General features: G+C 31.4%; 1 protein-coding gene across 1 annotated transcript in view; it reads left to right on the top strand.

Moving 5' to 3' along the window:
- LOC139488803 (B9 domain-containing protein 1-like) overlaps positions 1 to 25,138 on the top strand; it is a 55,270-nt gene extending 30,132 nt beyond the window's left edge. The window contains exons 4-6 of the mRNA XM_071274724.1: positions 5,458 to 5,554; positions 7,399 to 7,529; positions 24,896 to 25,138. Of these exons, the coding sequence (XP_071130825.1) occupies positions 5,458 to 5,554; positions 7,399 to 7,529; positions 24,896 to 25,047 (380 nt within the window). The 3' untranslated portion in view covers positions 25,048 to 25,138. The remainder of the gene's footprint in view (positions 1 to 5,457; positions 5,555 to 7,398; positions 7,530 to 24,895) is intronic.

Genomic DNA, 25,138 nt, shown 5'->3' on the forward strand with positions numbered 1-25,138 from the left:
GAACTGTTCTAACTAGAACTGTCTTAAAAGTGTCAGGAGATAGTTCCACATTTGTCAGCTAGAACAGTTCTCCTTCAGATAATGACAGTTAGAGGTAATCTCCATTGTATGTACATCTCCTTTGCAATTATCTATTTTAAATGAAAATAACTTTTGATGAAATGAATGAATTTAATGATTATCCATTTCTGAATATTAATTCAGTTTTCCTTTTAAATATTTTAAAACTGGATTCGACGTAGCTAAATTGTGGGAGATAGTTAGTTTGAACTCTGGCCTGGTCAACTTAAATTCTAAAAGAAAAAAATTGTGTGTGTCTATGCTAAGCATGCGATATCTGCTAAAAACTGTGGTCAAACCTTACCAAATAGCCCGAACGAACGCCGAAAGGATAAACAAAAGTTTTTCATTTACGAAATTTGCATCCGTTAGGAGTCCGCAATGTAATGACCAAATTAAACAGACGTGTAATGTGTTGAAAAATGGGGTGGAAGAGGAATAAGAAAAAAAAATGTCAAAATAAAAAGCCAATAATTTTGCCTGATCATGATTAAGAAGTTGAGCCAAAAATATTCATGATACTAAAGAAAACTAACATACCAATAATTGCTTTTTCTTTGTTTTCAATTTGTATGTATCCGTTTTATTACCAATGTTCTTTCTGTGGTACGATTGCCAATGATACAACTCTCCACAAGAGACCAAAATGACGCATAAAGTAACAACTAGAGGTCACTGTACGGGCTTCAAATATAAGCAAAGCCCATACTGCATAGACAGCTATAAAAGGCCCCGAAATGACAATGTAAAACAATTGTAAGGAGAAAACTAACTGCCTTATTAATATAAAAAAAATGAACGAAAAACAAATATGTTACACATAAATTAATAAATAAATTCTAACCCTGGAGATGTCAATTACAACATTATTGACGTTAAAGCTTCTGTGCAAAACTGCATCTCAAACGCTAGACTTAATCTCAAGCGTTAGAACTTTAATATTTGTACTTAAAAAAACACAGCTATTTACTTTTTGGACTCTATTACAACCAAAGGCCTCTTTTGAAGCTGCTATGATAACTACAGACAAGATTAAAATGACTGTTGAAATGTCAAACAACATACGGCAAGTTTATGAATTTTGACAGTTGTAATGTGTAATATGTAATTGATACTAAGCTACACAAGGTCATGTTTTTCTCTGACTGTTTATGACGTCTTTACACTAAATTCATTGGATGTTGGATGTGTACGGATTGATAGTTTAGTTTTAGATGCATGATTTTTTTATTAGTTGTTAGTGGCTTTGAACTATCTGTCAGATAACTGCGAGTACTCTCAGTTCTGTTCCTGGTGTCTTTTTGTGTTCGGGATGTTCAAGAACCCGGCCACGTTCAATTGTATTTTTGTCCATATGATGAGTTAAACCTTTTTCAACTGATTTTTATAGTTCGTTCTTATGTTGTACTGTTATATATACCACTGTCCCAGGTAAGGGGGAGGATTGGGATCCCGCTAACATGTTTAACCCCTCCACATTATTTATGTATGTGCCTGTCCCAAGTCAGGAGCCTGTAATTCAGTGGTTGTCGTTTGTTTATGTGTTACATATTGAATCATATTTTTTTCGTTAATATTTTTTTTTTTTTTTTTTTATATATAAATAAGGTCTTTTGTTTTCTCGTTTAGATTTACATTGTCATATCGGGGCCTTTTATAGCTGACTATGCGGTGTGGGCTTTGTTCATTGTTGAAGGCCGTAAGGTGACCTATAGTTGTTAATGTCTGTGTCATGTTGGTCTCTTGTGGACAGTTGTCCCATTGGCAGTCATACCACATCTTCTTTTTTATAGTTGAAAATTTCATTCACCAGAAGATCTCAACATTGTTCCAAAATATCTCAACTGATACCAGAAAATCTCAACATGACATATACTTTATAACATATTTAGCTTAATGAAATTATATTAGTAAAGAAAAAGAACAAACTGTAATTTTATGTTTATAATGTTTTAGAAAAATACTAATTAATTTACTGATATATATGCTAGTTTATCAATGATATCACTGTCATTTTGTCAATAGCTGACTGCGCTGGCCACATTTACCTGCTGGAGAAAAGTCATTACGATGTCATTTTAAATCATATTCATTTGTGTTATACACGAGATAAACTGTAATTCCAATATCTATATATGGCATGACATTCTCCGATTTTACAAAAAACGCATTGATTTTCAGTAAATTGACGAAAAGTCGACCTACCCTGTGTTTATTTTGAATATTTTGAACCAGAAAAGCTCAACAGGAAGTGCAAGAATACTTTTTTCCGCCTCAACATTTGGTTGAGATTAGATGGTTTACCAGGCGTGTATCAGATATAAGAATGAGAGTTCTTATTATTGCGATACTGTCACTCAGTCGCATTATTCCCAATAATAAAAACCTCGCAATAAATTCTGAATTTACAGTATTTAAACTTTTGCAAGATTACCTGTCCCATTGAGTCAATACAATAGCTAAATTGTTTTCTATGTAGTTTATTGACTTGGACCTTTAAATTTCTTCTAGGAGAAATCTATCACTCATTGATTAATTTGCCTGATCAAAAAAAATATCTTCTTTGTTGATTGAAATACATTTATAAACTCACATAAACTGCATCATCGCCATGTGATACAATATTTATTCAATATCAATAATATATTTTCAATCTGTTCAATATATTAGCACTGAGTAAGTCAGTGCATTTCTTTCTAACACAAATGATGCAAATGGCTAAGCGTGCACATGTTTTGATCATTTAATTTCTTTCAAACATACGTTTGCGAAGTTTACATAAACTTTTTATAAAATATGCAATCGCTAAAGATGCGTCTACATTTTGTCGTTCATCTTTTTTTAGTACAAAGTGACTACAAACGCTACATTTGTTTCTAACTTGAACTTGATTAAAGGATATATTTGTTCTACGTTTGTAAAAAATCTGTTTACCAACAACATGAACATGCATAATTGAAAGTATAAACAGGGTCAGTAAAGTCTTATTAAATGTTGTATTTGTTACTACTTTTGTAGCATTTAGAAAACAACAACAAACGCCACACAATGTTTACAAAATTTTGGTTAGAAAGAAATGAAGCCTTAATTATGAAAAGTTTATTTCTGTTTTTTTTTTTAACTACTGCATGCATTTATGTTCTAAAGAACTTGAATGTTGTTTGTGGTTGTTCAGTTAAAAAGAAATCATATATGAAGACTTTTATTTAAACATTATCATTTCAAGTTTTTATTTGTGAACACTAAAAAAAACAAATTTTAATAGGTAAATAAAATGTTGAAATTTGATCAGAAATCAACTTTTAATTTTTAAATCAGTACTGTTTATATCAAACAAATTGAAAATGCGTTATTGATTGAATAAATACAACATCACATGCAGTTTTATAATTCCTTATTTGTACATGTACTGCCATCATTGACAGTTCGATTTTTTGTTCAGGTAAATTAATCAGTGAGTGATAGATTTCTCTTGCAAGAAATTTAAAGGTCCCATTGAATAAACTAAATAGAGAACAAAAGCTATTGTATTTGTTAGATAGGACAATAGAACTTACAAAAGTTTAAATGGACAGGTAACTTGCAGGTGAATCTGTGGAAAACTATGATAGGGTTCGCAATAATAATAAAAAACATGCATCAGAGACTAAAATCAACTAAAATACATCTCAGGGATTTAGTATTTTAGCGTCATGAATAGTCAGAGAAGACATGACTTGTGCAATGTCAAAAATAAATGTATCGACAGGTAGTAGGATAGTGAGGAGCGACTTCTTTAGAAATAAAAATTGACGTGTGTGTGTCTCTATACATCCCGCCTCAAAAGAAGATATAATATAGTTATGTTTTAATTTGCTAATGACAAAATCGATATTAGTGCTAATGTAAACTATATTCAGAGATCTAATAACAATATTGCATGCAAGTCATAATTCAGCTTCGATGAAATCCATATATCATGCAACCTTTAATTTTACCTGAGAAGAGATGGGTTGCGCATGTGTTTAACATGTTAAATGTTCATTTAAAAATTGAATGCTTCTTTTTGTAACTTTATTTGGGTGTAAAAGCGTTGACCGAAGTACATTTTGTATGAAGCGCAGAAGCGCTTCATTCTAAATATGTGTGCACGGTCAACGCTTTTACAAACCTATGAAGTTACAAAAAGAAGCATTCAATACTTATAATTACAATATTTAGCTATGATCATGAAAACACGAATTTTATAATTTTTTTATTTAATTCACCTGTGCACTTTATTGTGGGACCAAGTGTTATCGTGAATGATAAGTTTTATTGACTGATGCAATTGCTTAAGGAATAACATGTGATGTGCAGTTAGCCAATCAGAATAAAGTATTATAATGAAACATACATCTAATGTAATTATTTAAAGGTAAAGAATGTCAACATTGAAAAGTGAAACATAGCAGACAACAGTTATCAATATTCCATTGACTTAAAAAGCTTTTTATTGGAAAGTAGAATACTTTTGTGACATAAATATGGGCTGTTTTTGACAATATAAAGGGCATACATATGATCATCATTATCTTATACAAAATAAATGAAATCTTCAGAATTTTAGCATTTGTGAAAGTTTCAAGACAGTTTTATATATAGATTCCACAACTGCAACAAGTGTATTACGATATTTCTCCACTCGAGACAGTTAAATTTTAAAGCGAGGCTTGCAGAGCTTTTTAAATAATTAAAATTTTACTGTTGAGAGTAGAGAAATATCGCAATACACGAGTTACAGTGGTGGAATCTGTTTCTCTAATGATTTTTATCTTTCCCTTTTCAAAGATTTGAGGAAAGTTGTGTACTTTTGATGTGACGTCATCAGGCATGGTAGCCTTTTTGTGACGTCACAATAAGAAAATTCAGAAGAAAACAAGAAAATTTAACGTCACAATTAAGTTTCAACCAATCATTTGCCGAGAACAATATTATCACTAGTGAGGAGAAATATTTTTCTCACACCGGTCAGGAAATGTGAAAATAACACAAAAATTAGAGAAATTTGTATTCAGTCTTGATATTTAAATATGGGTTGTTTTTAATTTTGATACAATGTACATAACTTATATGAATGTTGAGCCGAATCTTGAAAACTATAATAGATAGATAGAAACTTGAAAAAGCTAAAATGATCAAAACTCAGATGCTCAAAACAGTTGATGACAAATGGATAAGGTCAACACTGATTTCAACACAAATGCAACAGACTTTATTCAGTGGCCAGCAGTTATCCAGATAAAAGTTTCAAGCAACCCCGTCCAGCAGGACAAGATCAACATATAAGTTAACTCCTTATGATACTTTGACAAACTACTATTATCTAGATTTCAGCCTTTTGTTATTTCCGTTAATATTACGCAAATTTTGTTACAGGGCCACAGTTAATAGTTCATGCCTATGGTATTGATTGTTTAGGAAAAGAGGTTGTAAGAGGGTATGGAGTGTGTCATGTGCCTATCACACCTGGAAAGTAAGTTTTAATTAAAATATACATACATGTACATGTGAAAGCTTTGCATCATATACATTTCACATGCTGTTTGGTGAACCTTTATAAAATGATAACCATGCCATATATAGCACATCATAACAGACTTGCTAGATATACTTACTAGAGACGTGATGAGATGATTGAAGCTGTTCATTTTCTCCTCGATAATATTTTTGTCGAGCCTGCAACTTTTGTTGCAGAAAGCTCGACATAGGGATAGTGATCCGGCGGCGGCGGCGGTGTTAGCTCACTTCTTAAAAGCTTTATATTTTAGAACGTGGAAGACCTGGATGCTTCATACTTTGTATATAGATGCTTCATGTTACGAAGTTTCCGTCAGTCACATGTCCAATAACCTTGACCTCATTTTCATGGTTCAGTGACTACTTGAAAAAAAAGTTCAAATTTTTTGTAATGTTGAATTCTCTCTTATTACAAGTAAAAGGATAACTATATTTGATATGTGCGTACCTTGCAAGGTCCTCATGTCTGTCAGACAGTTTTCACTTGACCTCGACCTCATTTCATGGATCAGTGAACAAGGTTAAGTTTTGGTGGTCAAGTCCATATCTCAGATACTATAAGCAATAGGGCTAGCATATTCAGTCTATGGAAGGACTGTAAGGTGTACATGTCCAACTGGCAGGTGTCATCTGACCTTGACCTCATTTTCATGGTTCAGTGGTTATAGTTAAATTTTTGTGTTTTGGTCTGTTTTTCTCATACTATATGCAATAGGTCTACTATATTTGTTGTATGGAATGATTGTAAGCTATACATGTCTAGCGGGCAGATGTCATGTGACCTTGACCTCATTTTCATGGTTCAGTGGTCAAAGTTAAGTTTTTGAGTTTTGGTCTTTTTATCTAATACTATATGCCATAGGTCAACTATATTTGGTGTATGGAAATATTTTATGATCTTTATGTCAGTCGCGCAGGTTTTATTTGACCTTGACCTCATTTTCACGGTTCATTGCACAGTGTTAAGTTTTTGTGTTTTGGTCTATTTTTCTTAAACTATCAGTAATGGGTCAACTATATGTTGTATAGAAGCATTGTTAGCTGTACTTGTCTGCCTGGCATGGTTCATCTGACCTTGACCTCATTTTCAAGGTTCATTGGTCTTTATTTAGTTATCTTGGTTAATGTTAAGTTTATGTGACAGTTGTAATAAAGCTTAGCTTCAAACTTAGGACTATCAACATAATATCAATGATTAGTATAGAAGGCGAGACATTTCAGCGTGTGCACTCTTGTTTATAACTATATGATTGCCAATGAGACAACTCTTCACAATAGACCAAATGACAGACAATAACAAATATAAGTCACTGTACAGTCTTGAACAATGAGCAAAGCCCATACCGCATAGTCAGCTATACTTAAAGGCCCCAGAATGGCAAATGTAAAACAATTCAAACGAGAAAACCTAAAGGCCTGATTTATGTAAAAAAAAAAAATTGAAAAAATATATGTAACACATCAACAAACAACAACCACTGAATACAGGCTCCTGACTTTGTACAGGCACATACATACAGAACGTGGCAGGGTTAAACATGTTAGAGGGATCCAAAACCTCCCCTAACCTTTGACAGTGGTGTAAAAGTACAACATATGAACGAACTATAAAAATGAGTATGTTTTGCCAACAAAGTTTATCCACAGTTTGTAGGTATTCCTATGGGCATTAATTGCACCCTTTAATAGTTCACTTGTTTAAGTACTGTTATGAATCGCAATTTATGATCAAACTCAGTAAAAAAATGATATATCTTCATGGAAAAGAAGACATTCTTTAACTGTCCATTGATATTACAGTCACAAATTGAGATTGCCAATGTTTGTACCAGAATCAACATCAATGTTACAAAAGTTTAGAGCTTGGACATTTGGAACACGACCAGAATATGTAGATGTCAAAGTTTTAGGCCAAGGTGAAGGGAGAGAAGGTATGATATATATATTTATTCATTAACAAGCACCCTTAAAACATACAATATCTCCTTATTGTTAAATGTTCACATCTCTTGTTTTAAGTCCCCTACCGACAAAGTCTAGGTGCCTTAAGTTTGCACTCTGTCGGTCTGTCTGTCTGTCCATCCGTCAGTCCGGCAAATCAATTTTCCACACTTTTTTCTTCATGCTTGAAGATTTTGATTTGATATTTGGTATATACCCGGTATATAGTTTCATCATGACCAGTTACAGATCACGTTTGTTTTTTGTTCCACTCTGATGATTTTATGCAGAATTACGTTGAGTTATGCAGTCCTTTGAGATAAAAAATCACTCAAACAACCAGTTTTCCACACTTTTTTTTGTTATCTTTGAATATACTGATTTGAAAATTGGTATATAGTTTTATCATGACAAGTTACAGATCAAGTTCGAATTTTGTTCCAGTCTTTATATATATAATTAGGGGTAATGTGAATCAGATGAGGATGCTAAAAAATTCAAAAATTGTCCAGTTAAGAAAGTGTAAATGAAGCATAGCTAAATAAAAAAGTCTGATTCAAATTCAAAACTTGTGTGAAACTTACATTATAAATATGCTTGATTTTTGGACAGATTAAAACTTGTTCTAAATCTTTACGGAGGCACTGGCCTCCCTAACAACACGACAGGTTAGCTACTGTTAGTAAATGTATTCACACTGAAATATAGTTCCCTATGGTTCTCATGTATGTGCACATAATACACATCTAAACTGGAAAAATGGGTATATTATTTGAGCAGTTCATTCAAGAATGTATGTTATCAAGGATTTGTATAGTAACTATACAAATCCTTGATGTCATTAAGGTGTGTTGATGTGCAGGCTTTAAAAAAAAATGAATAAGTAATTGGGTACTGATACAATACTAGTATGATTGACAACTGTCATTATCACTAAACAATCAGAGACAAGGTAGACCTTTAATTTGGCGTTTTGCATTTGCGCCGATTATAAGAAGATGTGGTATGCGTGCCAATGAGACAACTCTCCATACCAGTAATGTTATTTTAATTTATCATTAAAGACCTCTTTCGTTAGCCAGTTGTACATTTGTTATGAATTGTCAATCATACCATGTATATAACTGTTGCCTCCTGCTTAGAATCAAGAAGTAAAAACCTAAGATAAAAGCACTTTGTTTATACTAAAATGACGAATTAAAAATATATGTACAGCATGCAAATCCATAAAAACGGAATACATTCAAATCATAAATCTATTCTTGCCGAGTGTGTATAGGCAACACATCTAATATATTCCTTTCTTATGATTTCGTCTCTTCTATATTTGGCTTAATTGTCGATAACGAAGGCCATCTTTTCTTTGTCTGGCATACGTACTGGTGGGGGCATTTCTAGAGTTCGCATTTTCTCACAAGGAAGCTATTAAACCAAGAGTTCCAAAAGGTGAAGTTGAAATCATCCCTCCGTTAATTTTATGGACGCCATCACGAATTGGTTGACCGTTATGGAATGTGTACTTGTACATGTATGTTGTCTAAGAATATATGACATTTGTCATCAGAAGGAGCGGAGCGTCAGACAATGTCAAACGTGAAGCAGTCATCGATTTCATTTAGGGAAAGGAATGGTTACCCAAAACATTGGGATAGCCATTTACCAATTGCAATGTCACTTGATTTGTCTTTAATACTCTGTGCTCAGCCAATGTAAAAGTATTAACTTACCTGTAACTTACCTGTAAATCCAGTTAGGAAAAAATATAAATTGGCGCAAATGAAAAAATGAAATCAGCACAAATGAAAGAAGAAAATTTTCAAAATCTGCGCAAATGTCATACGCCCCTTTAATTACAATGCCCGACCTCCTAAACTGTCAATCAAATTGACCTCATTACTTATCAACCTCAGTCTTAAATAATTATACAGACCCTGCAGTACACATCCAGATCTTAATATACAAATATTTTACCTCAGAATTGAATACACAAATGTATATATTAGATGTTTGATATATATAAAGATGATAGATTTATTTATTGCCTATTACTTTTGATCTACATTACATAAAGTGATTCTGTAAATCATATCTGATCAATGATAAATGATAAATGATCAATGGATTGACAAGATCTTTAAAAAAAAATGAAATATGAATATAAATATGAATATATAAGAGGTATTCAAGTAAGGCCTATAATTTACTTGATTAATTTCCAATAATCATCTGTTACAGTAATTATCAACAATTTAGATTAGTTCACTTTTTTGTTTATCAGGAATTGGCTTGAAACTATAATCAACCATGATTGTTTATTAGTTTATTCCCCATCTATCATAATGTGTCTATTTTAATTAGTCATTTGAATTTTTATGAGAAGTGAATAAATATTTTAGCAGCAAGAAAGAATTCACATTTCAATAAGATATGTGTTTTAATTTGTTTACGTTGAAAAAGTACATTTTCAATGCCCTGTGTTAAAAAATACTTTAAAAAATTGATCAAAACTCTATAACTTTTAATCTTCAATGTCATATAACCTCTTTTTAAACCTACAAAATGCCCCAAAAAACATTTTTAGATTATTTTTGTTGACACTTTGAAGTTCTTACCTGTTGATCTAGATTTTATGTCTTACAAGGATAGTTGGTCACATTTCCTAGAAGAATTTTAGTGATTTGCAAGTTTTTTTAAAACATGTTCAGAATTGGCAACATTATTTGAATAAGATATAAACTGCAGTTTAAATAAAATTGTGCAAATTAAAAGACCCGTATTATTTAATTTGAGCTCATTTTATCCTCATACTGGAAAAGCACGTTTCCTTCTAAAGACCTGCTGTTAAAGCAATTTTCAGCAAAAGTGCTTTATTAATGTTCATTTTTCCCCACCATAGTAGACATGGGGTAATTGTAATTGTAATCGCTAATCAGCTGTTATTGATTACAATTTTCCAAGAAATCATTGTAATCGTTAATCAGCCAAAAATCTGATTACATATAATTTAATTTAATCAATTACTTTTCAAAATACCCTGTAATCCTGATTACTTTTTGATTACATTGTGATTACAATGAAAAAAATCTAAAACTGTGTTTATGGTCAATAAATGAACCTTTTTGTTATTTATATTTAATAAATATTCAAAATGTTAATACAGTTTTGTTAACTTTAAGCATGTTAATTGATTTGTAAACTTCAGTAAAATTAAACTGTTACAGTATTGAAAAGTCATCATTAGCCTAAGTAAAAGATATTATACATACAGAGTGTGGCCATAAGTATTCGTCACATGATATTTTTCGCTATATATCATGTATATTGTAGATAAAACTACATTTTTTCAAAAAAATATTTTTGGGTCATTTCTTGGGTGGTTTTAAGCAACTTGATACCAATAGAAGCATAATTGTCACAGGTTTATTTGTTTATTCGGTTATATTTTTTTTGTGAATCATTTTCATTTTTTCACAAGATAAACACAAATATTTTTTTCTGTTTAGAAAATTCGCTTGATATTCAACCAAATTAAATTACAAAAAAATATTGTATGTGTTCACATTGAGAGAAAACAAAAACACCTGAAGATAAAACTATTACCAAATAAACCTACATCCTTTAAACAATGCTACATCCTTTAAGGCCTTGTTGATCAAAATCCAACCATAAATGCCCCAAAATATTTTTTTGAAAAAAATGTGTTTTTATATGAATATATATAGGAAAAAAATCCATAACTGTTATGTTCAAGTTATACTTTTTTTAACCCCTGAATTATAATCTTTTGTTAATATTTTGATTTTTGTCCACTTTGAATTAACAGGTAGGTGACCAATTAACGTTTGTTTTTATTGCAATTACCAATTGTGTTTATATAGCTGTAGGGTAATACAATTATGTGATAAAAGATAAATCAGACATGTGAAAATTTCGGTGCATTACGTTTGCACACATTACCATTACATTTGCGCGCAAAAATCATAACGTTTGCGCGCAGCTTGATTACAATTGCGCGCATTTTTTTGACAGGTAAACTCAGGTAAAATACAGGTTATAATACTTATTTATTCATAATTAGTTCAATTATTTACAAGTATAAGTACTCATTCAGTTAGTCTTGGTCCCTTACTCACCAACGATGAGGTGGAAGTGGGATTTTGAGCAAGATAAGTCCGTTTTATTATGCACAAGCACTTAATACTAGAAATATGTACAGATAAAAATGTTAAAATGCTAAAACATAGCTAATCATAAAGGTAAAAGTTTTGATAATTTCATTACTTTACATGTAGGTACATGTCGAAACTCCATGTTTGTGCCTTGTTGTAACTTTACAAACTAACTTAAATTATTTACTTATTTTATTGGGAACCCTATCATAGTTTTCCATAGATTCACCTGCAAGTTACCTGTCCATTTATTGCGAACCCTATGATAGTTTTTCATAGATTCACCTGCAAGTTACCTGTCGATTTAAACTTTTGGCAGTTCTAATGTCCCATCTAACAAATACAACAGGTATTGTTCTCTGTATAGTTTATTCACCAGGACCTTTAAATTTCTTCCAAGAGAAATCTATCACTCATTGATTAATTTACCTGAACAAAAAATTGAACTGTTAATGATGAAAAAATACTTATACCAATACTTAGAAAGGACTCACAAAACTGCATGTGGTGTTGTATTTATTCAATACCAAAAACTGGTTTTTAATGTGTTCAATTATGACAATATTAATACTGATTTAAAAATTAAAAGTTGATTTCTGATCAAATACTGAATTTTTTTGTGTGTTTGATAAATATGAATTTGAATATTATTATTTTTAAATTAAGGTCTTCATAAACATAGTCTATAAATTAACTACAACAAAAACATGCAAATTCATTGGAAAATACTAAAAAGTGTGTCTAAAATAAACTTTTATTATTAAATCAGATTTTATATTGAACAGATTGAAAATATATTAATGATATATTGAATAAATACAATATTGCATACAGTTTATGTGAGTTTATAGAAGTATTTCAATAAAAAAAGATTTTTTGGTCAGGTAAATTAATCAATGAGTGATAGATTTCTCCTAGAAAAAATTTAAAGGTCCTGGTGAATAATCTATACAGAGAACAATACCTGTGGTATTTGTTAGATGGGACAATCACTGGGGTAAAGCTGATGACCGTAACTGCATTCACGGTCATCCCAAGATGTCGGATGAAAAATTAGGTCAGTTTCTGTATTGTCTGTTAAAGTGTTTCTATATCATTTTCTTTACAAATCATACATTGAAACGATGTAAATTTATAAAAGAATCACTCGGAAATCACTAATTACTTCCGAGAAATGTGCATTAAACGGGAAATTCAATTTGAAAAAATCGTTAAGATGACCGTAAATCATAATCAAAATATTTTCAAGATGACCGTAACATAAAACAAGGATGACCGTGATTTGTAAAAAGATGACCGTAACTTGTAAAGGATGACCGTAATTTGTAAAGACTAACTGTAATTTATATAGGACGACCGTAACTTTTATAGGATAACCATCAATTCTAAGAAATATCCGTATTGTATTCAAAGCTTTTTTGTTGAGTTTGTCGATCTCAATAGGGGCTCGGTTAGCGTATATAAATATGTTTCATAAATTTCTTTTTTTAAACTATAATATAATTGGCCATATTTAGGATTTATAACAATGATAGTAAATTGCATATTTCTCGTAAACAATGAAATATTTATTGATATCGACGTTAAAATTTTAACACAAATTGACAGCGATACGACGAAAATTTGAAGAAACATGAATGTGTCCCTAGTACACGGATGCCTCGTCTACACTATCATTTTCTATGTTTAGGGAGCTACCATTTGATTTTTAGGGGTGGGGGGGGGCTAGGATGAAATTTGAAAAAAATAGGCAGGACAGGAGTTTTGAGTAAAAAAAAAAGGCAGGATGAGACACTTTGCGAAAAAAAAAGGCAGGATGACAATTTAGGTAAAAAAAAGTCAGGATAAACTAATAAAAAAAAAAGGCAGGACTGAATAGAGTGAAAAATAAAAAGGCAGGACAGAGATTACAACTAAAAAAAAATGCAGGACAACATTTTTCATCCTAGCCCCCCCCCCCCCCCATAAAAATCAAATGGTAGCTCCCTTAGTGGACTATGAAAATGGGATAAAACTGTAATTTGGCATTAGAATTAAAAAGATCATACCATAGGGAAAATGTGTACTAAGTTTCAATTTTATTTAACTTGAAGCTGGACAAACGGACAAACAAACAGACGAACGGACGAACGTACGCACAGACCAGAAAAAAATAATGCCAATAAATGGAGCATTAAAAACATTAATAATACATACGAATATTTGGTAATCGAGCCCATGTGTATGGTTCCAGAGGAAGCAGATTAAAATCTTAATTTGTCTTGATATATGCAGGCGGAAACACTTATGAAATAGAACAAAAGAATCGAAGCTCTGTGTTTATCGAGAAAGCGATAAATGTTAACTGTAATGTTTGATATAGTAACAAAATTTTAAAAAGTTAATAGAAACAAATAAAACGACAATTTTCTTATTTTAAAAACACCATTTGCATAAGTTTTCAATGTATCTATTACATAGTAATGCAAAACAATAAGATATCAAGTCGACGACATGGTTCTTATCGGGGCCTTTTATAGCTAACTATGCGGTATAGGCTTTGCTCATTGTTGAAGGCCTTACGGTTACCTATAGTTGTTAATGTTTGTGTCATTTTAGTCTTTTCTGGATAGTTGTCTCATTGGCAATAATACCACATCTTCTTTTTTATATATAGTATCTATAAGTTGGATGTAGAAAATGCATAACCTCCGATTTTCTTTTATCACGGACGGAGAACATATCAATCTTTTAGTTCAGAAATTTTCGTGTCTGCCCTTCCATTATGTGAATCAATAAAAAAATCTCCAAAACAGGTAACGATTGTATCGAAAAGAGAAAAATCGAGTGCACCTTTTTATGTTAGGGCATGTTTGGGGTGTATATTTTGTCTTTAAAACGTACAAAGCAAGAGTATTTTATATAGCATCTCGCTTCAGATTCTATCATTATTATATATCAAAGCTACAGGTTGATTTTATAACGTAAAAACATGACAGTACGAAAAGATGAAATATATGGGTCAAGTGAAATACCTATCTAATGAATCACAAAAACAGAGTAGGTGTGTTCGAATAGCTATTTTTTCTAAAAGTACTTGACGACAGTCTTTTAATTTGGATGATGAAAATGGATATCTTCGAAAAAATATGATTTTCTTGTGTGTGATAACTAGGGTTTATAAATCTTCAACCACTGAAAATGTTTAGTCTGCCCTTCCACGAAATATTTAATTAGAATTTTTTTAAATGCTTAATTATTTTCAAAAATTCCATCTGACATCCGAACAGACAATATTTTTGAATATTTAAAAGTTGAATCAATGCAGACAAGATCATTAACTATAGCTAGTAGATACATTTGTCTTTTAAAATATAACTGACATATAACTATCGATCGTAATGGTACTATGTGGATAAATTTATCACTTTTCAAGAGCAAATTGGCAGAGCGTCATCCCTACAATGGCTTCCATTTCTACGATTGTGAGCATGAACTGGCGTAATGGGGAGATAATTTTGAAGAAGTAGAATCCTGACTGTATGAATAACATTTCTGTATATATACAAATTGACAACGTTCCGCCTTGTGATACGCTTTTCGTACAATACTATTTTAAGGATCTACTTTGCTGGAGCTCACCTTAACTAGTTTATTTGAATGATATTTTCAAAATATTTCTGTTATTTTATTTGCACGACAAAATGAAAGACGATATAATATCAATGGGTGTACATGCAATTTTTTGGTATTTTTAAAAATGTGTATTTATTATATGTCATTAAAGGAATCCCAGAAACACACAAAAAATCTTTTGTCGAGCAGTTGAAGGCTGCGCACCGCATTTTTTTCATTATGCTTGTAAGGTGTCATTTTATCGCGCTTTTGTAGCATGTTTTCCCTTCCTGTTCATTTGCATGTCTTTTGGCAAATTCATTTTAAAAATTAAACCCTCTAGTGTAAACAAGATACATATGGTAATCTTTGCATTTGAAGCACTTCTTATTTTCTTCTACCTATAGGATAAAACTCTCATATTAATATGTGTATACCAACACGATTAATCATTTGATACAAAAAGAAAGTTATATAAATACGGATATTTCTTAGAATTGAGGGTCATCCTTTAAAAGTTACGGTCATCATTTACAAATTACGGTCATCTTAAAAGCAGTTACGGTCAGCCTTGTTATGAATCGATGATTCTGTTACGGTCATCTCGATTGTGATTTACGGTCATCTTAGCGATTTTTTCAAATCGAATTTCCCGTTTCATGCACATTTCTCAGAAGTAATTAGTGATTTCCGAGTGATTCTTTTATAAATTTACATTGTTTCAATGTATGATTTGTAAAGAAAATGATATAGAAACACTTTAACAGACAATACAGAAACTGACCTAATTTTTCATCCGACATCTTGGGATGACCGTGAATGCAGTTACGGTCATCAGCTTTACCCCAGTGACAATAGAACTTACAAAAGTTTAAATCAACAGGTAACTTGCAGGTGAATCTATGGAAAACTATCATAGGGGTCGCTATAAATGTTTGGCAGTTCTATTGTCCCATCTAACAAATACAACAGGTATTGTTCTCTGTATAGTTTATTTGATGGGACCTTTAAATTTCTTCCAAGAGAAATCTATCACTCATTGATTAATTTGCCTGACCAAAAAAATATCTTCTTTGTTCATTGAAATACATGTATAAACTCACATAAACTGCATGTGATACAGTATTTATTCAATATATCAATAATATTATATTTTCAATCTGTTCAATATAAGCACTGATTTAATTATAAAAAGTATTTCTGATTTTTTTTTTAACTACTGCATGCATTTATGTTTTTAAAGAATTTGCATGTTTTTTGTGATTGTTCTGTTATAAAGAATACATTTATGAAGACCTTTATTTAAACATTATCATTTCAAGTTTTTACTTATGAACAGACTAAAAAAAAGCAAATTTTAATAGGTTAAATGTTGAAATTTGATCTGAAATCAACTTTTAATTTTTAAATCAGTGTTTATATATATCAAACAAATTGAAAATGTGTTATTGATTGAATAAATACAACATCACATGCAGTTTCATAATTACTTATTTGTACATGCATTTCCATCATTGACAGTTCAATTTTTTGTTCAGGTAAATTAATCAGTGAGTGATAGATTTCTCTTGCAAGAAATTTAAAGGTCCCATTCAATAAACTAAACAGAGAACAATAGCTGTTGTATTTGTTAGATGGGACAATAGGACTTACAAAAGTTTAAATGGACAGGTAACTTGCAGGTGAATCTGTGGAAAACTATGATAGGATTCGCAATAAAAACGATCACTATTCGTTTAAATCCTTTTCACTCTGAAATATTCACAATGAAGTTACATGTATTAAGCTATACTACAGGGTTTATAATGATCACTTTATAATTGGTTTTATAATTCAATATGAACAATATATAGCTTGAATTAAGAAATATTTTCAAAATCAATAATTGATAGTCATATTTACTATGAAAATAAAAAAATATATAGTCAATTATAATTTTGTTTAATTTTTAGTTATATTTTTACCTGAGTTTACCTGTAAAATGAATGCGCACAAATGTAATCAAAAGCTGCGCGCAAACGTAAAACATTTTAATCCCCAAATGCGCGCAAATGTAGTGCGCCCGAAAATTTATCTAATTAGCAATTTCAATTCAATTCAATTCAAAGTTTTATTGCCATATAAACTTTACAGTTTGTGACATATGTCACCAAGAGCCAATGCACGTCGAGTTTAAGGGGACTATCGAACATGCACAGCCCAAGGGACAGTGGGTCAGTCTTTCGCAAGACTTAAGCAATGGCAGGCAAAACTATAAAGCAAGCAGCAAGTTGTAACAATTTTATATAGTAACTGGTCCAAATAATAATAATGATGCCGAAACAATTTACGAATAAAGAAAGTCCAAATGTTCCAAATAATAAAGTCACTTATTTCACTAATTCATTCAAAGTATAAGTTTAAAGTCCAAAATGTTCGAAATATTCCAAGTTACAGCTTTTACATTAATGCTAGCAAGACAAATCTTTGTTTGACTTGCTTGCTTTGTTTGTATCAATGTTTGCTCAAGCATGGCAATTAAGATAGGCGGGGCTTCAGCTTGTATACATCATACTTAAATTTTATTGGACGTTATGTTTGAAGTTAAGGACAGGCACACTAAATTTTAAAACATCACAAGATGAAAAATATAAAGCGCAATCGTAGAAATGGAAGCCAAACAATTGTATTTGCTTTTTTCTCGAAGATATGCATTTTTTATCATCCAACTGAAAAGACTGTCGTCAAGTACTTTTATTAAAACAAAAAAGCTATTCGAACACACCTACTCTGATTTCGAGTGATTCATTACATAGGTATTTCATTTGACCCATTCATTTCATCTTTTAGTACGGGAATTTTTTTATGTTATAACGTCAACCTGTAGCTTTGCTATATAAAAATGATAGAATCTGAAGCGAGATGATGTATCAAATATTCTTTCTTTGTACGTTTTCAACACAAAATATTCATCTCAAACACACCCTAACATAAGAAGGTGCACTTGATTTTCTAATAAAAGGGATAAATTAATTAGGGGGGATGACTTAATTATTTTATTTATTATGTCTATTGTTATTGAATATTGCGCACTTTGGATTAATTTTTGCTTGTAAACCTTCAAACTGATTATTCTTTGTTTATAGAGAAGGCGATAAGTGCTTTCTGTTATGTTTACTTTAGTAAGAAATTTTTTAAAAGTGAATAGAAACAAATAAAATAACAATTTTCTTCTCAAATACGAGTGTTTTATTGTTAAAAACAACCATTTGCATAAGTTTTTAATTTATCCATTACATAGTTAAGTAGAACAGTTAGATATCATGTCGACGACATGGTTATCTATCAAGTTGGATGAAGAAAATTCTTCCCTTTTTTAGCTCACCTGGCCCAAAGGGACAAGTGAGCTTTTCTCATCACTTGGCGTCCGGCGTCCGGCGTCCGGCGTCCGTCGTCCGTCGTCCGTCGTCGTCGTCGTCCGTCGATAACTTTTACAAAAATCTTCTCCTCTGAAACTACTGGGCCAATTTTTACCAAACTTGGCCACAATCATTATTAGGGTATCTAGTTTAAAAATTGTGTCCGGTGACCCGGCCAACCAACCAAGATGGCCGCCATGGCTAAAAATAGAACATAGGGGTAAAATGCAGTTTTTGGCTTATAACTCAAAAACCAAAGCATTTAGAGCAAATCAGACATGAGGTAAAATTGTTAATCAGGTCAAGATCTATCTGCCCTGAAATTTTGAGATGAATCGGACAACCCGTTGATAGGTTGCTGCCCCTGAATTGGTAATTTTAAGGAAATTTTGCTGTTTTTGGTTATTATCTTGAATATTATCATAGATAGAGATAAACTGTATACAGCAAAAATGTTCAGTAAAGTAAGATCTACAAATAAGTCAACATGACCAAAATGGTCTGTTGACCCCTTTAGGAGTTATTGCCCTTTATAGTCAATTTTTAACCATTTTACGTAAATCTTAGTCATCTTTTACAAAAATCTTCTCCTCTGAAACTACTTGGCCAAATTAAACCAAACTTGACCACAATCATCATTGGGGTATCTAGTTAAAAAATTGTGTCCGGTGACCTGGTCAACCAACCAAGATGGCCGCCATGGCTAAAAATAGAACATAGGGGTAAAATGCAGTTTTTGGCTTATCACTCAAAAACCAAAGCATTCAGAGCAAATCTGACATCGGGTAAAATTGTTTATCAGGTCAAGATCTATCTGCCCTGAAATTTTGAGATGAATTGGACAACCCGTTGATAGGTTGCTGCCCCTGAATTGGTAATTTTAAGGAAATTTTGCTGTTTTTGGTTATTATCTTGAATATTATTATAGATAGAGATAAACTGTAAACAGCAAAAATGTTCAGCAAAGTAAGATCTACAAACAAGTCAACAAGACCAAAATGGTCTGTTGATTTCTTTAGGAGTTATTGCCCTTTATAGTCAATTTTTAACCATTTTTCGTAAATCTTAGTTATCTTTTACAAAAATCTTCTCCTCTGAAACTACTGGGCCAAATTAAACCAAACTTAGCCTCAATCATCATTGGGGTATCTAGTTTAAAAATTGTGTCCCGTGACCTGGCTAACCAACCAAGATGGCCGCCATTGCTAAAAATAGAACATAGGGGTGAAATGTAGATTTTGGCTTAAAACTCTGAAACCACAGCCTTTAGAGCAAATCTGACATGGGGTAAAATTGTTTATCAGGTCAACATCTATCTGCCCTGAAATTTTCAGATGAATCTGACAACCTGTTGTTGGGTTGCTGCCCCTGAATTGGTAATTTTAAGGAAATTTTGCTGTTTTTGGTTATTATCTTGAATATTATTATAGATAGAGATAAACTGTAAACATCAATAATGTTAAGCAAAGTAAGATTTACAAATAAGTCAACATGACGGAAATGGTCAAGTGACCCATAAGGAGTTATTGTCCTTTATAGTCAATTTTTAACAATTTTCATAAAATTTGTAAATTTTAACTAACATTTTCCACTGAAACTACTGGGCCAAGTTCATTATAGATAGAGATAATTGTAAGTAGCAAGAATGTTCAGTAAAGTAAGATGTACAAACACATCACCATCACCAAAACACAATTTTGTCATGAATCCATCTGCTTCCTTTGTTTAATATTCACATAGACCAAGGTGAGCGACACAGGCTCTTTAGAGCCTCTAGTTTTAATTAATACAGACGGAGAACATATCAATCTATAAGTTTACTTATTTCCGTGTCTGTCCTTCCTTTACGTGACTCAAGAAAAAAAATCAAAAAATTGGAAACAATTGTATCAAAATGTTATGTTAGGGTGTGTTTGAGATGAATAATTTGTCTAAAAAACGCACAAAGGAAGAACATTTGATACATCATCTCGCTTCAGATTCTATCATTTTTATATAGCAAAGCTACAGGTTGACTTTATAACATAAAAAAAAATCACAGTACAAAAAGATGAAATATATGGGTCAAATGAAATACCTATGTAATGAATCACTAAATCAGAGTAGGTGTGTTTGAATAGTTATTTTGCTTTTCTAAAATTACTTGACGACAGTCTTTTCAGTTGGATGATGAAAATGCATATCTTCGAGAAAAAACAAATACATTTTTTGGCTTCCATTTCTACGATTGCGCTTTATATTTGTCATCCTGTGATGTTTAAAATTTAGTGTCCTTAACTTCAAACATAACCGTCCAATAAAATTTAAGTATGACGTATACAAGCTGAAGCCCCGCCTATCTTAATTGCCATGCTTGAGCAAACATTGATACAAGCAAAGCAAGCAAGTCAAACAAAGATTTATCTTGCTAGCATTAATGTATTAGCTGTAAAGTTGTCTGGCTTGAGCAGTTACAGTTGTGTTGAGCTGTCTTTTGAGTACAGGTTTCTCCTGAGTAGCTGAGCCTGGTTGGCTTTTGAAGCACTCCTATCTGGATCACACCGACGAGACTACACTTGTAACTACATCATGACTACATTGTGACTTCCATTAATTCAAAAAAGTTGATGGTCCAATATATAGCACATCGAATAAAAGCTCAAATTATGACGAGTATTACTAACTATAAATTTATGTAATTTGAGTAATCAAAATTTACTACAAAACTGCCAAAGGTAAAAACTAAGAATAGTGTCAATTTAATTAAGCTAATTAAAAGATAAGTTAATTATATTACTTTTGACTTGAGTAATTAGTGACATGCTGACTGAACAAAATTTACCTGACATAATAATTTTACAATTTTCCTTTTAATAAAATCAAAATAAAATGTTTTCCAAAAACGACATAAAAAACTTTAAATACAAAAACTACCCTATAACACATATAACAACAACAAAAACAAATAAAGACAATAACTTAGTATCTCAATATATATACACAAATTCAGGTAAGTATTAAAGGGTCCCCTGTCCTCAGTTCCATTGACTTTTTTATAAAGGATCCTAGTTTATTCACTTGTGTTGGTGTTGATGGGTTAAGTATATATATAAGTTTGTTATTGTCAGTGAGATTAGCAAATGAATTACTTTCTCTGTTAATGCAATTAAAATATGTTAATCTAATATTTGAATTATGAGAATAATTTATTAAGAAATGTTTCTCATCATCTAGTACTTTGCATTTTTTGCAAAGTCTCTCTTCGCGAGGAATTTTAAAATGCCTTCCATTTTAGCTCACCTTTCCTAAAAGGAAATGTGAGCTTATCTCATCTCTTGGCGTCCGTCGTCTGTCGTCATTAAAAAATTTTCAAACATCTTCTCCTCTGAAACTACTGAATGGATTTGAATGAAACTTAGCATGATTGTTCCTTAGATTATCCTGCACAAAGTTTGTGCTTCGATTTTTGATCCGTCAAAAAACATGGCCTCCGTTACTTAAAATAGAACATAGGGGTCAAATGCAGTTTTTGGCTTATATCTCAAAAACTAAAGCATTTAAAGCAAATCTGACATGGGGGTAAAAATGTTCATTAGGTCAAGATCTATCAGCCCTGAAATTTTCAGATGAATCAAACAACCCATTGTTGGGTTGCTGCCACTTAATTGGTAATTTTATGGAAATTTTGCAGTTTTTAGTTATTATCTTGAATGTTATAATAGATAAAAATAAACTGTAAACAGCAAAAATGATCAGCAAAGTAAGATCTCCAAATAACGTAATATGACCAAAATTTTCAATTGAATCCTTAAGGGGTTATTGTCCTTTAATGACAATTTTTCACAATTTGTTCATCATATTCGCTAACTTTAACAAATCTTCTCCTCTAAAACTACTCAACCAAATTCTACCAAACTTCATTTGAATGATCAGTAGGGTGTATAAAATAAAGTTTGTGTTTTGTTTTCTATTTCGTCAAAAAACATGGCCGAAGGCATTGTTTACTAGGTGAGTGATTCAGGCTCTTGAGAGCCTCTTGTTTAATTAATGATGAATTGGCACTGATTCAAAGTTTTGTAATTAATTTTCTAAATTCAAAGTTTGGGTAAGAGAGAGGTAAGGTTTGATCAATAGATTTGGCTCAAGTTCTTTATAAAAATTTAATTTACTTTTATTATCAATAGATTTGAACTTATCCATCAACAGGTTGTTGAAGTATGAGTTTATTTGGGGTTTAATATAGCTTTTAATATTTTTTAATTGTTTTAAATTATCACAGGTTTTTAGTTTATCTATATCAATGTTAGATTCAGAAAGAATATCTTTTTCAAAAGTGAACCATGAATAGGAGCCACTAGAATTCAAAGTTTTAGTTAATTGAAAAGATTCATGTAATAAGGGATTCAAATTTGAGGTGAAAAGCCTTGCTAAATACAAAATAGTTTGGGTTTTTATATGACATTTAATAGGCAGTCTTCCCAATTCATTCCTTGTACCAAAATTTGAGGCACTCTTATTATTACAAACTAATTTATGTTGTTTAAATTAAAACAAATTTTGGTATGGTATTGGACTGGACATGTAAAATGCAATGATTTTTAGTATTTTTTGTTTGTTTATAATTTGATAACTCAATTCTTTTAACATTTTACATACCTTTAAAGAGGTAACTTTATTTCATTTATATTTCAACTTCCAGAAACTGAACCTTGAAATACACATGATACATGGAGAGGTTTGATGACAAACTCTTATACACCTTTACTTAATTGAAGTAAAAATAATTCAGAGATCAATGATGATATTGTGTAATGGGTCATAACCAGTGACATGTAAATATGTTGTAATTTTTTGTGGTTTATTAAACAGATAAACTTTGAAGTTATTATTTTATAACATATCATAAAATCGTTTTGCAAAACTGCTAATTTTGCTATATTGAACGTTTTTTCATTCACATCATTCAAAATAGTTTTTTTTAAAATGCCATTGTAATCAGATGAAATCATGATAACTTTGCCAATGTAATCATTAATTTAAACAGATACTTTCAGAAATGATGTAATCGTTAATTTAATATAATCGTACAAATGCCAAAGTAATTGTAATTTAATCAATTACATTGAAAGTAATCAGACCCATCTCTGCACCATACCATAATATGAAATTATTCCAACTATTCTTCTATTCTTTCCATGAGTGATTTCCATCACTTTGATTTTTTATTAGATAACACATTTGTAATATTTAAGTGCACAGATTTTTCTATAGACATTGTGCTCAGTTTCTTCAAAACTGGTTTCTTTATTCATATGAGACAGATTTCATACAGGAGCTTCACAAGAAGATTAAAGAAAAAATAGTGATCCGGGGCCGGTGGCTACGACGGCGGCATAAGCTAACTTCTTAAAAGGTTTATATTTTAGAATGTGAAAGACCTGGATGCTTCATACTTTGTATATAGATGCCTCATGTTACGAAGTTTCCGTCAGTCAAATGTCCAATGTCCTTGACCTCATTTTCATGGTTCAGTGACCACTTGAAAAAAAAGTTCAGAATTTTTGTAATGTTGAATTCTCTCTTATTATAAGTAATAGGATAACTATATTTGGTATGTGCGTACTTTGCAAGGTCCTCATGCCCGTCAGACAGTTTTCACTTGACCTCGACCTCATTTCATGGATCAGTGAACAAGGTTAAGTTTTGGTGGTCAAGTCCATATCTCAGATACTATCAGCAATAGGGCTAGTATATTTGGTGTATGGAAGGACTGGAAGGTGTACATGTTCAACTGGCAGGTGTCATCTGACCTTGACCTCATTTTCATGGTTCATTGGTCTTTGTTTAGCTATCTTGGTTAATGTTAAGTTTGTGTAGGACTATCAACATAATATCAATGATTAGTAAAGAAGGAGAGACATTTCAGTGTGTGCACTCTTGTATAAATTAGCTATACCGAGTGATGTCTTGTAGATTCATCACTCAACAACTTCTTGTTAACCAAAATATGTAGGCTGGGTATCATCAGTGTGCAGTAGCTTACAGTTTCACCTGTTTATTTTTTTTTTTAACAAATTAAAAGAGAATAACAAAATATATAGGTACACCTACAAATGTGTATATAGTAGAAATAATGAACATTTGATATACATGCTATTGTAACTTGTATATTCTTTACTTTTCAAAATACATATCAATTTTATCTCTCCATTTCAGTGACTAGAGTACGATCACAAGGATTTATTACAGTTTCATTTAATGTTGTGATGAAAGACATGAAAAAATTAGGCTATGATGTAATACCATCTGAAGTTTCTACGACAGTCATACCTGAAAATGTTGGAATGAAAACACAAGAAGTGTCTTAGAATTGTTTAGTTATTTCCGACTTTAGTACACATTCATTGTTTTAAGACATTTATTTATATATTTATAACATATAATAAACTGTAAGTAGTA

Source organism: Mytilus edulis, chromosome 9, assembly GCF_963676685.1.
Source record: "Mytilus edulis chromosome 9, xbMytEdul2.2, whole genome shotgun sequence".
Taxonomy (NCBI): Eukaryota; Metazoa; Mollusca; class Bivalvia; order Mytilida; family Mytilidae; genus Mytilus; species Mytilus edulis.